Source organism: Lepidochelys kempii, chromosome 16 (assembly GCF_965140265.1).
Source record: "Lepidochelys kempii isolate rLepKem1 chromosome 16, rLepKem1.hap2, whole genome shotgun sequence".
Classification (NCBI taxonomy): domain Eukaryota; kingdom Metazoa; phylum Chordata; order Testudines; family Cheloniidae; genus Lepidochelys; species Lepidochelys kempii.
Genome location: NC_133271.1, coordinates 20,646,841 through 20,663,165, shown reverse-complemented (window position 1 = coordinate 20,663,165; position 16,325 = coordinate 20,646,841). Strand labels below are relative to the sequence as shown.

The window sequence follows — 16,325 nt, the reverse complement described above, 5'->3', positions numbered from 1 at the left end:
CGCAAGGGGAACCACTGCACAATGCAAAAGGCTACCCTTGTGGCAGAAAGTGACAGACTGGAGGCAGGGACGAACCAGGGACCTGACCCATTGCTGGTGTGACCGGGCACCGCTCCCAGGAAATCAAGGGCACTGTGCCCAAATACACCAGTGGCGAACTGGGCCCTGGGGTCTCCTGCATGATGGTGGGTCTCTTTAAAAACCAGCCCTTGCTCTCCCTGGCTGTCTCGCCAGCCCGGCTGAGTGACGCGTGGAGATGGCAGTGTGGGCGGCCGGCACTTTCAAGCAGATGGCGCTGTATTAATAGCCAACTACTGCCTGTCAGTTTCCAGGCCTCTGTTGCCCAGCTGTCACTGCCTGACTCCAAATCCCTCAGGAAGGTCGGGCTGGCGTGGCCAGAGCGAAACTGTTCTGTGGCAGGAAACCTCAGGAAGGAGGGTTTCTAAAAGGGAAGCTCAAAAGCTGCCACTGACTCTGTTTCTCTGCTCGGTCCCAAGCCTAGTACTGGGCTGGTGCCGGACTGTTCCCGGAGACACTTACCGGGCAGACTTGAGGGGGACTGAGAAGAAGGGACACAGGACCTTAGAAATGTGGAGACGGACCTTTAAACAGTGAGTGCTTTCCTGGGATTGCACCAGGTCCCTGCCTCATTGGAAAAGGTTTTGCAGGTGCTCTTGGCAGCTGGTTGCTCTCTGATGCCTACTGCTCTTTGGTTTTCTGGAGGGGCGAGCTCTCTGAGTGGTTAGAGTCCAGACCACTGGCTTCTCTTCTTGCCTTTGCTGCTGACCTCCTATGTCATCTTGAACCAATCCCTTCAGGCCAAAATTTTCAAATTTGGGGTCTTAAAAAAGAGGCCTGATTTTTCAAAGGTGCTTTGCACACGCAACACCCACGATTACCATGGCTCAGCACCACCAGAACCACCTGCTTGCAGCCAGGGGACCAGGTTCTGGTCTCATTTACACTGCTGTAAATCTGAAGTGACTCCATTTACCTTTGCACCAGTGTGAACAAGGTCAGAATTGGAAACCAAGTTTCCTGAGCCAGTTTCAGCTGGTTGTTAATTCCGATCCCTCCATTTACCCCCACTGTAGCGCAGAGCCTTGAGCAGCGATACAGAAATTTCTTCACACGCACACCCCACTCTGCTGTCAACAGCTTAGCTGGTTTCTGTCACTGAGAATGCAATTTTGTTTTAATAGCATGTCTAATACATGGTGCCCATTTGAGTGACAATTTGGTATTTATACATTAAGCACCAAAACATGGGTGTGTTTTATAAATAGATGTGAATAATTTCTAAAATATTCAACAATAAATATTCTTTTTTAACATAAACACAAAACAAAAATATCCTGATGGTTCACTTTATTACTGTGAGTAGAGACTGTTTTGAAGGGGGGAACAGGGAAGAAATTAAAAAGGGGGCATATAAATATTAAATCAGAATATTATTTTTGCTACTTTAGAAATTTATGTTGGGGAAAATCTGGCCCTTGTGCTTATCATCAGTCAGTTACCAATCAACCAATAACCCAAACTTTGGCACAGTGCATATGGAGCCTGCGGAACTCCTTGCTACAAGATTTTATTCTATTATTACTTGACTGCAGTTAGGCTGTTGGTGTGCAGAGATCACTGCCTATCATCCTGACCAATACTGTCTCATTGTTTCTGTTCCTTATACTCTGCCCATCTGTCTATATCCTTCTGTTGTCTCTTGTCTGGTATTTAGATTGCAAACTTATGGGGGCAGGAGCTGTCTTTTCGTTCTGTGTTTTTACTGCACCTAGCACAATGGGATGTAGCTGTATTAAAATACACATTGTTTGCCTTCAGATCATTAAGCCAACTCATAATTGTCTGTGGCTGGAAGAAATTTCATTCCCCCAGCTACTCAAACACCTGAGTCCCTCTCCCCATCCTCCCCCGCAGCCCAATAATTAAATAAATAAGACTCTGTACTGGCTACTGCTGGAGGAAGGACTATATGGAGTTGGTCCCAAACACCACTTCCTACAATCCCATTCCCTTTTATAATAATCCAATTCTGGTCTGCACCAATTAATAGATTTTAAGGCCAGAAAGGACCTGATATTCTGCATAACAGAAGCCATAGAAATTCATCTAGGTCTGATCATTGTTGTTTATTAACTAGCTTGTTAGAAGCATTTTTCAATGAAGCCCACTATTCTTTCCCCTTTGATTCTTATGGTGCATAGTTTACAGAGGCTTGAATTCACTCATGTGCAGACCAATGCATTGCTAATGTCCACCTAAGTCCTTGTGCTGGTCGCAGGCACAGAGTGAATTGTTTTGTGAGGCTCCTGTCTTTTGTTCCTTCTCTTCCTTTCATCTTCTGCTCTCAGGGTAGCCCCCATCTAATTAATGCTGATAAAACCAGGAATGTCTGGGAAGGGTCACCCTGGGGTGGTTTCCACAAATGCTTTCCTGGTGTGTCTGGTGCTTCACAGGGCAGTGAAAATGCAGGTTATGCCATGCAGACTCCCCTGAGATAAGCCACCATCCCAAACCCACAGCGTGGGCTCTGTGGTTTTCTAGCTCTGTGTCCCTACGCTATTGATGTCTCGAACCCTCAGCACAGAGAGATGGGCAAACAGCTGCCAGCATGGAAATGCCAGGTCTGGAAAGTGGGTAGAACAGGCTGCCGGGTTGGTCAGATGTCTGACCATCCTCACCGGGGCCTGACTTCATCGCAGCAGATGAGTGCCAGGGTCCCAGAAAAGCCAGACATCGGCTGGCTAGTACATCAATGGCTCACCAGCTGCTGTTCTGCATATCTGTGTAATTCCACAGGGAAGGTCAGACGATCACACCCCTGCTAACACAAATCCTACTACTGCGAAGAACAATCACACTCAGCACTTCCGTTGTGCTTTTAATTTTCCAAGTGTTTTCCAGCTGTCAGCTAAAAAATCCCCTCCTCTTCTGGGTGGCAGAGAAATATTTCCACTCCTGCTTTTCAAACAGGGACACCCTGAGGGATTCGTGACTTGCCCAGCGCCACAGAGGGAAGGAATGTGACAATCACAGAACTGGAAGGGACCTCGAGAGGTCATCTAGTCCAGTCCCCTGCACTGGTGGCAGGACTAAGTTTCAGGGATGGTCTAGATAATACCTGCTCTTAAAAATCTCCAATGATGGAGATTACGCAACCTCCCTAGGCAATTTATGCCAGTGCTTCACCACCCTGATCGTTAGGAAGTTTTTCCTAATGTCCAACCAAAATCTCCCTTGCTGCAGTTTAATCCCATTGCTTCTTGTCCTGTCCTCAGAGGTAAAGAAGAACGATTCTTCTCCCTCCTCCTTGTAACAACCTTTTTACACACTTGAAAACTGTTATCATGTCCTCTCAGTCTTCTCTTCTCCAGACTAAACAAATCCAATTTTTTTCAATCTTCCCTCATAGGCCATGTTTTCTAGACCTTTCATCATTATTGTTGCTCTTCTCTGGACTTTCTCCAATTTGTCCACATCTTTCCTGAAATGTGGCACCCAGAACTGGACACAATACTTCAGCTGAGGCCTAATCAGTGCGGAGTAGAGCGGAAGAATTACTTTTCGTGTCTTGCTTACAACACTCCTGTTAATACAGCCAAGAATGCTGTTCGCTTTTTTGCAACAGCGTTACACTGTTGACTCATATTTAGCTTGTGATCCACTATGACCCCCAGATCCCTTTCCGCAGCACTCCTTCCTAGGCAGTCATGTCCCATTTAGTATGTGTGTAACTGATTGTTCCTTCGTAAATGAAGTACTTTGCATTTGTCCTTACTGAATTTCTTCCTATTTATGTTAGACCATTTCTCCAGTTTGTCCCGATCATTCTGAATTTTAATCCTGTCCTCCAAAGCACTTGCAACCCCTCCCGGCTTGGTGTCATCCGCAAACTTTATACGTGTGCTCTCCATCAATGATTTAGATAATGGCACAAAGATATTGAACAGAACCGGACCCAGAACTGATCCCTGCGGGACCCCACTTGTTATGCCCTTCCAGCACAACACTGAACCACTGATAACTACTCTCTAGGAACGGTTTTCCAACCAGTTTTGCACCCACCTTATAGTAGCTCCATCTAGGTTGCATTTCCCTAGTTTGTTTATGAGAAGGTCATGCGAGACCGTATCAAAAGCTTTACTAAAGTCAAGATATGCTACGTCTACCACTTCTCCCCTATCCCCAAGGCTTGTTACCCATCAAATCAGGTTGCCAGAATTAGAACACAGCAGAGCCTTGCTCTCAATTCTTTGCTCAGACCAACCTGTCTCGGAGCACAGAGAGAGCGTGGTGGGGTGCCATGTGGCATTGCTGACCTGGCTGCCATGCCAGTTACCTATGCCAGGGTTGATCTCGGTGTCACCCCTGGCACAGACTCTTTGGGGTTGGGAGTAGGACAATGCCTCTGTAGCCTGCCCCAGCCTGATCAGGCCCCACATTAGATCTTTACTGGAATTCTTGCTCCACAGAGAGTTGAGATTTGAGGGCTGGTGTGCGATGGCACTGTGCATGGTATACTCTGATATCAGAGGGGGGTGCTATCTGTCCTGTGCTGCTCCTTTTGGGCCGCTCTGAGGGTGCAAAGTGAGTGGAAACCTCCCCCTAGTTCCCTGCTAGAGATTTCCCAGGCCTCAGCATCTGTAGAGCTAAGAAAGCTGGCTCCCGTTCTCTGCTGCCCCAGTGCAGAGCAGGGAGAGAGGTGTCAGAGCAGAGAGGAGTGAGCAGGGGGCGTGACCATAGTGCAATGTACTCCACCAATCCTCAGCCGGCACACAGAACCATTTTTGAGCTGGTGCTAGTTAGAGAGCACCCCTTAGGCTGCTCTAACCCGCACCAAGGCTGGAGCCAAAGCCGGTTTCCTGACAAATTCCCTGCTCAGCTGTAGCCAGGGCTACAAGGGATACAGCATGGAAAGTGACCCTGCGGAAGGAGGCTGGTTTAATTAGGTGTTCAATGCCCAGATGTTTCTAACACACAGCTTTTTATGCCCCACTTCCATAGGAGCTCCTCCAGCAAGGCTGTGTGTACCAGGAGAGGCATGGCTGGGAGAGACCTGGCTGGTTTAATCCGCGGGGCACAGCTCCGGTAAGCATAGCAGTGTTTCTCATGCTACAACCATGGGGTAAAGCCATGGAGACCAGTTAAATGGCATCCAAAGGCCTGTGATGGGACCCGAGGAGACGTGTTTGGTGTGTGTGTGCGTGTGCGTGTGCGTGAAATGCTCCAACACCCGAACCTCAAATCTGAACCTTTTCCTATTTCAGGAAGGGGTGGGGGAAGATAGAACATCTGAAATCTGCTGGTCGGATTGGAACTTGCATCTGCAGTCCGATCCAGCACGGCAAACGGGCTGGTTTCCAGGTGTGGTTTGAACGTGGCGGAAATCTCATCAGAATAGTTTGCAAACCCAAACCCACCTGCTGGTCCCGCCCCCTCAGCCTTTTCCCTAATATTTCACTGTCGATTAATTTCCTCCATTGTCCTTTTCTCCTCCCCTCTTTGTTGTCAGATTTTGGATTACGACTACTATGGTGCTTATCATCAAAAACCCCACGGCTCCTACCTCTATAACCAGCTGCTAGGGGATGAATACACCTTTGATTTCCCACCTCATCACAACATTGTGAGTAGAAAATGCTTGCTAGTCAATGGGCTCCTTCTCTGGACCATTCTGCTCTATAATTCTATCGTGGGGAACAAACTAAGCTGCTTGCTGTGGTCTTGTGGGGCTGTAAGGCATTGGGAAGAGGGACTCTAACTGTCTGACTCTAACTTTGGCCAGGGACCAAGGATAACTGCAGAGCTGTAGTAAATGCTTAATAAACATCAGAATTGTTCAGGCTTGAATTCACTCCAGTCCCCTGGATTCAGGAGTAGCTGGGCGTTATGGTGGGCAAAGGGGGTGAATTTCTACAGCTCGGTGCATTGTGAAAATGGAGCGGAATGTTGTTTTGGGCCAATGTGCCCAGTGCATGACTTTCAAGGCGCTTACAACCAGGTTATGTCTAAGCCCTCGTTCTTCAACCACACCCGTTGCATTTCCTTTTTGAGAGATGAGTCTGCAGCAGGAGGGTGAGTCTTGAGAAGAACCCGTTGCGGAAGGAGAGCAGAACCATTGATCTTAAAACCATACGCACGTACCACGTAAGTTGGGGTGGGGTTAGAGAAATGAGACCGGGAGCCACACCATTATTGCTCGTGTTAGTTTTGCAAAACCCAGCTGGTGAGGTTTGGAAAAACTGAATCCTATCCCCGCTTTCCCCATCTTTACTGAAAAATGCCTCGAAGCATGAAAAACACCTTCATTGCATGATTGGAACCTCAGAATAAACAAATGGCCAAATGGAATTTTATTGTTACTTTCCTAAATGAAAGAGTTGCTTTTGGGTTGAGAACGTGCATGGAAAGGACTTGACTTTTTTTTTCCTAGCAAGTTTGTAAGCTCCACAAAACAGGTACTTAAAGTGGAGAGCCCTCCCTCAATCTGTAGTGTGTTATTGTTGTAACACTACGATCCCCCTATTCAGAATGTGATCAAAATCTGTGCAATTGGGAGATGAATTCTTTGACAAGATGACACCAACTCAAAAGACAAGTTATTGATGTAAGAAGCAGGGTACGAGCGTGTGTGTGGGACTGTGTTGTTATCAGGAATGCTCCATTTGAATATCTATTTTTAAAGGAACATTTAAAAATGCTACAGAAGCTCAGGTACGAGTCACATGCCCGCTTTTTTTGTTTTGTTTCTGCCGCCTCGTTATATAAATGGTTTTCATTTGTCTTCACGACGCCCTTTGTGGAGCAAGAAGAGGGTGGCTTAGTTTCACCTGGGTGTGCTTTAATTTTTAGATCAAGAATGAATGCTTAACCTGCAGAAATGTGCTGGCTGTCTTTGACATGTCTTATTTTGGCAAATTCTACCTGGTTGGTCCTGAAGCAAGGAAGGCGGCCGACTGGCTGTTTACTGCTGATGTTAGCAAGTCACCAGGTACTGCTTCAACCTTGTTATTTCAGCTACAAGGTGCCAGTTTTATTGATGTTTCTGCTGAGCTTGGTACAAAAAACACCCCCCTGCAAAATTATATCTTTGATCAAGACATACATTGTTTGACCTGAACTGTCAATTTTCAAAATTATTTCTTTCACTGAAAATGCTGGAAAGCAGCTGAGTGTGAAGGTTTTCCCTGCCCTCTCCCAGGGCTGTATTCAGATCTCCTTTACACTGGTGTAAACCCCATGATTTCTGAATCAAGTGCAGTTAAGATTAGAATCTGACCCTCGGAGTCCAGTTAAGATTCACGGCTGGGCAAATGCATGCAGTGGAATAAGCAGTGGTGACACCTAATGGACAAATAGGCTGATGTCAGTGGGGAGTTTGCTAATAATCTGAGTGGAAGAATGATGCATTTGGGATTGAATCCGTCCTCTCTTGCCCCTGTGTAAACTGGGGATGGCCCCTGAAGTCAATCAGACAGCACTGATGAGACAGGAAAATCAACCTCATTCAGCTGTAATTCTTTGTTCAAATGCAGTTCACCTTTGAAGGTGACCAATTGATGGATTCAGGGCCAGATCCTCAGATGGCATAAATTGGCATGGCTAGGTGGACTTTGGGGGAGCTATGCTGAGTTAAATCAGCTGAGGGTCTGACCCTTAACTTGTGCATTCCTTTTTACTCTCTAATTTGGACCTAAAAGGCTAATGCCATTTGCTAACTTTCAAAGCCCTTGCTTTCCTTTGGAAGTCTTGATTCTAGTGGTTTCCCACCTGGGTTCGTGGTTTGCTTTAGACTTGCACCTACACTTGTTTGGCTGATTCTTTGGTAGTTGAAGGGGCTGTGAATTAGCTCATTAACCTTTTCATTTCCAGAGAGATGGCTTCAAATCCCAGCCTACACCACAAGGGAAAGTTGAGTTGCTGAGGTCTCCTTTCTGGTCCCCTTTTGTCTTCTTCATGCAATTCAATGTGATTAGCTGTCTCTGCTCATGGGAGGCCTAACTCCTGAATAATGGAGAGGGCTGCCTATCAAGATCAACTGTAGAGTGGGGAGGGGGAGGTCTAAGTGAGCTTAAATGATGCGACACAGTCAGGGGCTGCATGGGGATGGATTAGTGATTAGAAGGATTCCAATGCCTGGTTAGATTTTTGTATTTTTCAAACATGGCATTTGTGAAAATGCCCTTGGAAGGTTTTGATCCCCAGTGCGTGTCTCTCCTCCTGGTTCTAGGACTGACCGTTTACACGTGCATGTTAAACAAACATGGTGGCATTGAGAGCGATCTGACCGTCAGTCAAATCAGCCCTGGGACCCAGGTCTCTTCACTGACCCCAGCATTTGAAGGTAAAAACATCAAGCATTTAAAAGCAGAGAAATAATCCCTTGCTTGCCGTCGACATAAAAGTTCCCTTGGTAAATATTAGGGGCTGATGGGCACTTTCAGCTTAGTTAAAATTCCCCGTGCAGCTTCATGTACAATTTAGCGTTCCCCTTCACTTCCTGTCCCAAACTCTTGTGCAGCGTTGCTGTGCTCTGTTAAGTAGCTGGCACATCCGCCTCTAAGGGGCACATCCTCACTGCTGTAAATTCTCATAGCTCTGTTGGTGTCAATGGTGTAAACGGTCCTCACTCCTTTGAAGTCTATAATAATTGACACCAGCTGTGGACCTGCCCCTAGGTGTTTTGCTGCATTGCTCTCACTTTGTTGCTGGGCCCAGCTTTCAGTCAACCTCCACCCACCCACCTAGACAACGGGGCTGGATTTCCTGCCCTTCCTGAAATGCTTGACCAAGGCCTGAGTCCCCCAGGCTGGCTGCAGGCCCGTGAAAGTCATAAATGCATCAGGCTGCAGGCCACAACCCGTGTCAGGCCGGGACACAACAGGGCAATGGGGAGACTAGGGGTGTGCTGGCAACCTTCCAACAAGGGGCTTGTGTCCACTGCATGGCAGACATTCCCAGGGGTCATGCTGGCCTGATGTTCTAATGGCTCTTCACAAGGGCCTGGATTCTGTGCCCTCCGGCAGCCCCTGGATGCCAGGTCTGAGGCCATAAAGGGTCACAAAGACAGCAGCTTTCCCTGCTGGGGAATACCACAGCATAAAGAGGAGTCTTCCCTGGGGCTAGAACAGCCCTATGCCACCTCATCTGGCAGCCCCAGTGCAAGATGAATGCTGGGAGAACGGTGGAGGGGGACAGGAAAAGAGGGGAAGCTCACTGTCCTCTAGCTACTCTGTGGTGCTAGTTGGCTCCACCAGGGGAAGCACTGCAGGCAGCATGAGTCAGAGCAGCCCTGGGGCTGCTCTAGTTTATATCAGGGCTGTTCTGGTACCTCTCCACCACCAGTGTACAAGAGCCATGGAGTTTGTGAGCAGCCACCTTACCCTCCATCCTGGCTGCACTGAGTTTGGCTTGGCCGCAGCCCAGAATCAGGCCTGGTCTTCTGTTTTCCATGAACGCTGAGCTTATCCTTCACAAGCTGGCTCCATCAGCAAAGACTTGAATCAGCCTCATCCGGTTCTTCAGTGCAAGCCACGTGGATGGTGGTGGGATGGGTTTGTGGGGTACTGTAGGGGGAGCCCCCAGATCCTGCATGTGGCTGGTGGGCCAGCTTGCTGAGGAGCCGGGAGCATGACAGTACTGCGACCCGCCCCCGTGGAAGCCAGTCGATTTATATCAGCATTACAAGGGGAAGAGGCGCTGCAGGTTCAGTTTGAGGCCTGCCAACGGTGACAGCATCTCTTCGATTTCCACGACAGCTGAAAGGGAATCTTGTTTCTATTGGCGAGCATTCGGAGGGTGATTGCATTACTTAATACTAGCCACCTGGCTTTTCTTCCCCCCATCCTCTTCATCTATCAATTGGTGTAACCGGATTAGCCCTCCCTTTTCCCCCCCGGCACTTGTAAACCAAGCAGGTGCTTATTGGCATTATTGGGTTTCGTTGGGAGGCTGCTGCTCTGAATGGCTCTCAAGCAAGGGCGACCTCTCCTGCAGTCCTTCTCTGCTGCAATAAAGGGGAATTAGAAGGGAGCAGAGCAATTAGCCTGGGTGGGTGGGAGGCGGGGTGCGAAATGGAATTAGGAGGCTGCTGCGTGGCGGATGGCATCTTGCTCGTCTACAATGGCTCTGCCAAATGGCTTTGCCTCAGAATCCCGGGTGTCTGTTTGTAATGATCCTGCTGCTTCAGCAGAAGACCAGACACTCCTTGGGGTGGCACGCACACCGGAAAAGGAGAGCTTGGACTTCGGTCCTGCGTGAAAACAAGGTGGTGGGTCACAGCCCATTTCTCCTCCTCATAAACCCCACCACATAGTGGGGCTCGCTTGGCCTAGGAGAAGCCTGGGACTAGAATAGCTGGGGGGCCCTGCAGGTCGTGAGCGAGGTGCAATGGCAGCGTTATAGGCGGGGTGGAGGGGATGTCTGCCGAGCTCGCAGGGAGAACGTCTACACAACCCCTGCCCGCACTTTACCTGGCTCCAGCAGGTGCTGTTCCTCTCTCCCTTTGAGGTGCACTGAACACAGACACTCACACCCCTGAAGAAGGGAGGGAAGCCGCTCGGGGAGCTGCTGTGTTTGATAGGTGATGGAGGAGTTTAATAAAAGCAGATCTATTTTTCAATTACTGTAGGTGGCTGCACTTATTAGCGTTATGACAGATTACTGGTGTGCAGAGCGGTAGAGGCAGGATTGATTATGGAGCATTAATCAGGTCCCAAATCCCTTCTCTGAGTTGGGCATTTCCCCCCTCGGTATTGCCGACTAAGTGCAATTTCCCACTACCACGAATGCAGCAGAAACGTTGACCATGGCATAATCCCCATGCCCTATGGAACAGCCCCAACTGACTCCTTGGCCTCATTAACCTTGTAACCCTGGCGTGGTGTCAGGGGGAATTGCTCAGCAATGAATGGGGAAATTCTTTTAGCTCCCCTTCCCCACCATTCTTATTTCCCCTCCCACCATCAGCATAGAAATTGTCCCTGCTTCATGCTGGTCAGTCAGCTGGCACATCCCTCTGAATCCAAGTGCCCCACGAGGCCCAAGGCCGTGCGGAAGGAAGCCCGGAGAATGTGAGCTTGAGCCTCTGTTGGACCAGCGCCCTGTGCGGCTATTGATGGGTATAGAACACAACCATTCTGTTCTGGTAGCATTTTATACCCACTTACGCTGGCGTAAATACTGCACCGAATGCAGGGCCCTGGAGAACCAGGCCTGTATCTCTGTAAGAATTTTCAGTACCATTTCCATGACCTTATACGCAGAGGGCTTGTACTACAGAGCCTGGGCTGGTATAGCTACGCCAGAGAAGCCGTGTGTGCGTGCTTGTCTACACTACAGCCGGATAGCTGTGTCAGCAGAGCCCCCAAGAGAGATGCAGTGTAAGCTGATAGGAGGAGTTCTGTCTGCACCACCGCCCTGAACAGCATTAGCTCTGCTGACAGAAACACTTTTCCACTGGCTGAGTTGTGTCTACACCAGGGAGTTTTGGCGGCAGAGCTGTCTCAGATTGTGGGTGTGATGTATTTATTTTTTTTCACACTCCTAGCTGACATTGCTGTGCTGGCAAAATCTTGTGATGGAAACCAGGCTGACAGGCCAGATCTTCAGCTGATGTAAATCAGCATCATTCCATGGACTTAGTCAGTTTACTCCAGCTGAGGATGTGACCCTGACTGAGGATTGCCTTTTCCATCTGGACCTTTCTAGTGATCTCCCAGAAGTGAAGGTCATGCAATAGGACTGGGAAATCATAGAATCATAGAATCATAGAATATCAGGGTTGGAAGGGACCCCAGAAGGTCATCTAGTCCAACCCCCTGCTCAAAGCAGGACCAATTCCCAGTTAAATCATCCCAGCCAGGGCTTTGTCAAGCCTGACCTTAAAAACCTCTAAGGAAGGAGATTCTACCACCTCCCTAGGTAACGCATTCCAGTGTTTCACCACCCTCTTAGTGAAAAAGTTTTTCCTAATATCCAATCTAAACCTCCCCCACTGCACTTGAGACCATTACTCCTCGTTCTGTCATCTGCTACCATTGAGAACAGTATAGAGCCATCCTCTTTGGAACCCCCTTTCAGGTAGTTGAAAGCAGCTATCAAATCCCCCCTCATTCTTCTCTTCTGCAGGCTAAACAATCCCAGCTCCCTCAGCCTCTCCTCATAAGTCATGTGTTCCAGTCCCCTAATCATTTTTGTTGCCCTTCGCTGGACTCTCTCCAATTTATCCACATCCTTCTTGAAGTGTGGGGCCCAAAACTGGACACAGTACTCCAGATGAGGCCTCACCAATGTCGAATAGAGGGGGACGATCACGTCCCTCGATCTGCTCGCTATGCCCCTACTTATACATCCCAAAATGCCATTGGCCTTCTTGGCAACAAGGGCACACTGCTGACTCATATCCAGCTTCTCGTCCACTGTCACCCCTAGGTCCTTTTCTGCAGAACTGCTGCCTAGCCCTTCGGTCCCTAGTCTGTAGCTGTGCATTGGGTTCTTCCGTCCTAAGTGCAGGACCCTGCACTTATCCTTATTGAACTTCATCAGATTCCTTTTGGCCCAATCTTCCAATTGGTCTAGGTCCTTCTGTATCCTATCCCTCCCCTCCAGCGTATCTACCACTCCTCCCAGTTTAGTATCATCCGCAAATTTGCTGAGAGTGCAATCCACACCATCCTCCAGATCATTTATGAAGATATTGAATAAAACCGGCCCCAGGACCGACCCTTGGGGCACTCCACTCAATACCGGCTGCCAACTAGACATGGAGCCATTGATCACTACCCGTTGAGCCCGACAATTTAGCCAGCTTTCTACCCACCTTATAGTGCATTCATCCAGCCCATACTTCCTTAACTTGCTGACAAGAATACTATGGGAGACCGTGTCAAAAGCTTTGCTAAAGTCAAGAAACAATACATCCACTGCTTTCCCTTCATCCACAGAACCAGTAATCTCATCATAAAAGGCGATTAGATTAGTCAGGCATGACCTTCCCTTGGTGAATCCATGCTGGCTGTTCCTGATCACTTTCCTCTCATGCAAGTGCTTCAGGATTGATTCTTTGAGGACCTGCTCCATGATTTTTCCAGGGACTGAGGTGAGGCTGACTGGCCTGTAGTTCCCAGGATCTTCCTTCTTCCCTTTTTTAAAGATTGGCACTACATTAGCCTTTTTCCAGTCATCCGGGACTTCCCCGGTTCGCCACGAGTTTTCAAAGATAATGGCCAGTGGCTCTGCAATCACAGCCGCCAATTCCTTCAGCACTCTCGGATGCAACTCGTCCGGCCCCATGGACTTGTGCACGTCCAGCTTTTCTAAATAGTCCCTAACCGCCTCTATCTCCACAGAGGGCTGGCCATCTCTTCCGCATTTTGTGATGCCCAGCGCAGCAGTCTGGGAGCTGACCTTGTTAGTGAAAGGCATTGGGAAATGCACTGTGGCAACACCCCGCCTCGCTGTCCTAGGGAGTTTGATCACAGTATGGTTTTGCTGAGTTTTTCCAGAGGCAGCTTTCAGTTCCTGCCCTCTTTGCATCCCTTTGGATTGAAGGTACAAAGCGCAGGGGACCTATGCAGCTACATTTCCACTGCGTGCACACAGCCAGCACTGTCACTGTCTGTGGAAAACACGCGTGCGAAGACAAGGCAATTTGTCGCTCTCTCCATGTATCTGGTGTAGGGGATGTCAGGAACCGGGGTGTGAGCATGTACCCGGGGTAACTGTAGGCTGCTCTGCCTTGCACTTCTCGCTCGCTGAACATCTCGGTGTCGGGTGGAATATTACATCTTATAGTAGGGCAAACTGGGTGAAAACATGGCAGCTCCCAGGGTCCTCAGAGGAAGATTTTGCTGTTTCAAGGGTCCTTGACAAAAACTCTTGCCGCTTGGAATTACCCAATAAGCTCTTGGGTACAGAATCCCGGTTGAATTGAATGGGAGTGCCACATGCTGAAGGATTGCATGGCTGGTACCTGGTACTCTGAGAACTCTGAAGATCAACTGTAGAAAGAAAAGATCAATTGGGGAGATAATAGTGCCCCTAAGCCAAGCCAAGGAAGCTGTCTGCATAGGAAAACAGCACTGTAGCTGAGGGTACATCTGCACTGGAATAAAAGCCCCATGGCACGGCCGTGGTTGGCCTAGATCAGCAGGCTCAGGCTCAGGGGGGTTGGGCTGTGGGGACGTTCTGGCTCGGGCGGGAGCCCAAGTTCTGGGACCCTCCCCACTCATGGCTTCCCAGAGTTTAGGCTCCAGACCCAATGCCTACAAAGCCATTTTACAGCCCAAGCCCTGTGAGTCGGCTGACCCGGGCCAGCCACGGGCATTTAATTGCTGTGCAGACATCCCGGAGGTTAGGGTCAGAGGCACTGCGTGCTTGCATCATGCTACCCTTGGACACTAGCTCTTAGAGCGACTTGCAGAACACCAGAGTAGTAACCCTTCCCCCCACAGGGAGGTGGGGGGCTTTTGGAGCTGAATGGAAGGCAGATTTTGTATTTGGTATTTTCTGGTTCTCCCCAACCTGCACCACGTGTCAGGCTTTCACACCTGGGCAAAGTGTGTGTATGACTGCAACTAGATGGGACGAGGTGAGACAATCAGGTCCAGGGTCTATCTCCATTGGGTGAAGTCAGACCATTAAAAGGGTGAGGAAAAGGAGCTAATCCAAAGCTTTGTCCAAAACTTCAACTTAGTATCAGGTTTGATTATTGTTGTTGTTCTGTTTTGCTGGTTGATCTACCCTTTCTGGTGCTGCAGAAAGCAGAAGTGATGAACAAAGGAAAGATCCTGGAGATCCTCTGGCCCTCAACTTTCTCAGACCTCACCCCGGCCTTACTGATGAAAAACTCCTGCTGGGCTTGATCCCAGCAGGTGCTTCAGAGCCCTCAACTCTCACTGACTTAAATTTGAATCGAGGGTGCCCTCGTGTGTACTATAAAACCATCATCATTACAATAATTGGGTACACTGACGAACAAAATGAGGCCCAAGTTTGATGCTGCAATAGCCAACAAACACTAGCCTCTGATTGCCAGAAGCTGGGATGGGCGACGGGACAGATCACTTGATGATGACCTGTTCTGTTCATTCCCTCTGGGGCACCTGGCATTGGCCACTGTCGGTAGACAAGATACTGGGCTAGATGGACCTTTGGTCTGACCCAGTAGGGCCATTCTTGAGTTCTTATGTTTAGCTGCTTGCAGGATCGAGCCCACTGGCTTCAAGGGGAGTTTTGCCCGAGTAAGGACTGCAGGGTTTGCCCCTTTGTGGGAGGCTCCCAGCCCAGTTTGGCAGACACAAGCAGCTCCGAGAAGCATCTGGCCTCTGGAGCGCTTGGCCAAGCTGAGTGTTGAGCTTAGCTGATCCCCGTGCCTGCGTGTGGAGTCTGCACGGCTCAGTAGCTGGCGGTGTTCCTTGCAGGGGATGGCTATTACCTGGCTGTTGGTGGAGCTGTTGCACAGCACAACTGGTCGCACATCACCACGGTGCTGCAGGACATGAGGTTGCAGTGCAAGCTGGTCGACTGCTCCGAGGAGCTGGGAATGATCAGCATCCAGGGGCCGGCAAGGTAAGCCCCGAGAGGCTGGAGAAGAGACCAGGGCCCCCTGTTTCACTGGCACTGAATTGAACACTGTCCAAATTCCTCACCACTTGTGACCGAAGCCAGGGGTCTGGAGGTGAAAGGCGGCTGCACTGATGCCTTGTAATCCTGATTGCCTAAACCCCAGGGAAGGCTCTGGGGAGCCAAGTGGCATGCAGAGAAAGGGGCCTTGTCTTACCCTAAGACAGGATGAGAAGGGCGAATGATATTGGGCTGGATTGTGGCCTGCACTGAGAAATGACGGGGAGCTCGCTGCAGCAGGACCCTGACTGGGCCAGCACCTTTTCTAGGACAGCTCCAAGCCCTTTTCAGTGGCTGCAGGGTGGGCTTCCCGTGTACTCTGCAGTCTGTAGTATGTGGGGGTGGGGCCTGGGTGGCTAGCAGGGGGCTCACACTGGGGCTATTCCCAGCCCCTGCACAGCGGGGCTGTCTCCTCCTGCTCCTTGTGCGCCCATGCAGCGCCTGGCACAATCCATCCCACAGCAAACTGGGGGACACGGTAAGTGGCGCATGCCTGTGTGTGCTGGGACCCCTCCCTAGCTGTGCTAGGGTGCAGGAGGGGCAAAGTGAAATGACCCCTTCCGAGGAGGAGAGGGGAGGAAGCCCAGCATGCTGCCTGCCCCACCTGCTGGAGTCCTGTCTGAGCACCTGAGCCAGTGCATTGCCCGGTGCTGGAGTGGAAAGATCTCATCAGGTCTCTCCAG

At 49.6% G+C, this 16,325-nt stretch overlaps 1 protein-coding gene across 1 annotated transcript in view; it reads left to right on the top strand.

Moving 5' to 3' along the window:
- SARDH (sarcosine dehydrogenase) overlaps positions 1-16,325 on the top strand; it is a 100,206-nt gene that overhangs the window by 34,601 nt on the left and 49,280 nt on the right. The window contains exons 12-16 of the mRNA XM_073314286.1: positions 5,023-5,106; positions 5,531-5,644; positions 6,871-7,009; positions 8,249-8,362; positions 15,441-15,588. Of these exons, the coding sequence (XP_073170387.1) occupies positions 5,023-5,106; positions 5,531-5,644; positions 6,871-7,009; positions 8,249-8,362; positions 15,441-15,588 (599 nt within the window). The remainder of the gene's footprint in view (positions 1-5,022; positions 5,107-5,530; positions 5,645-6,870; positions 7,010-8,248; positions 8,363-15,440; positions 15,589-16,325) is intronic.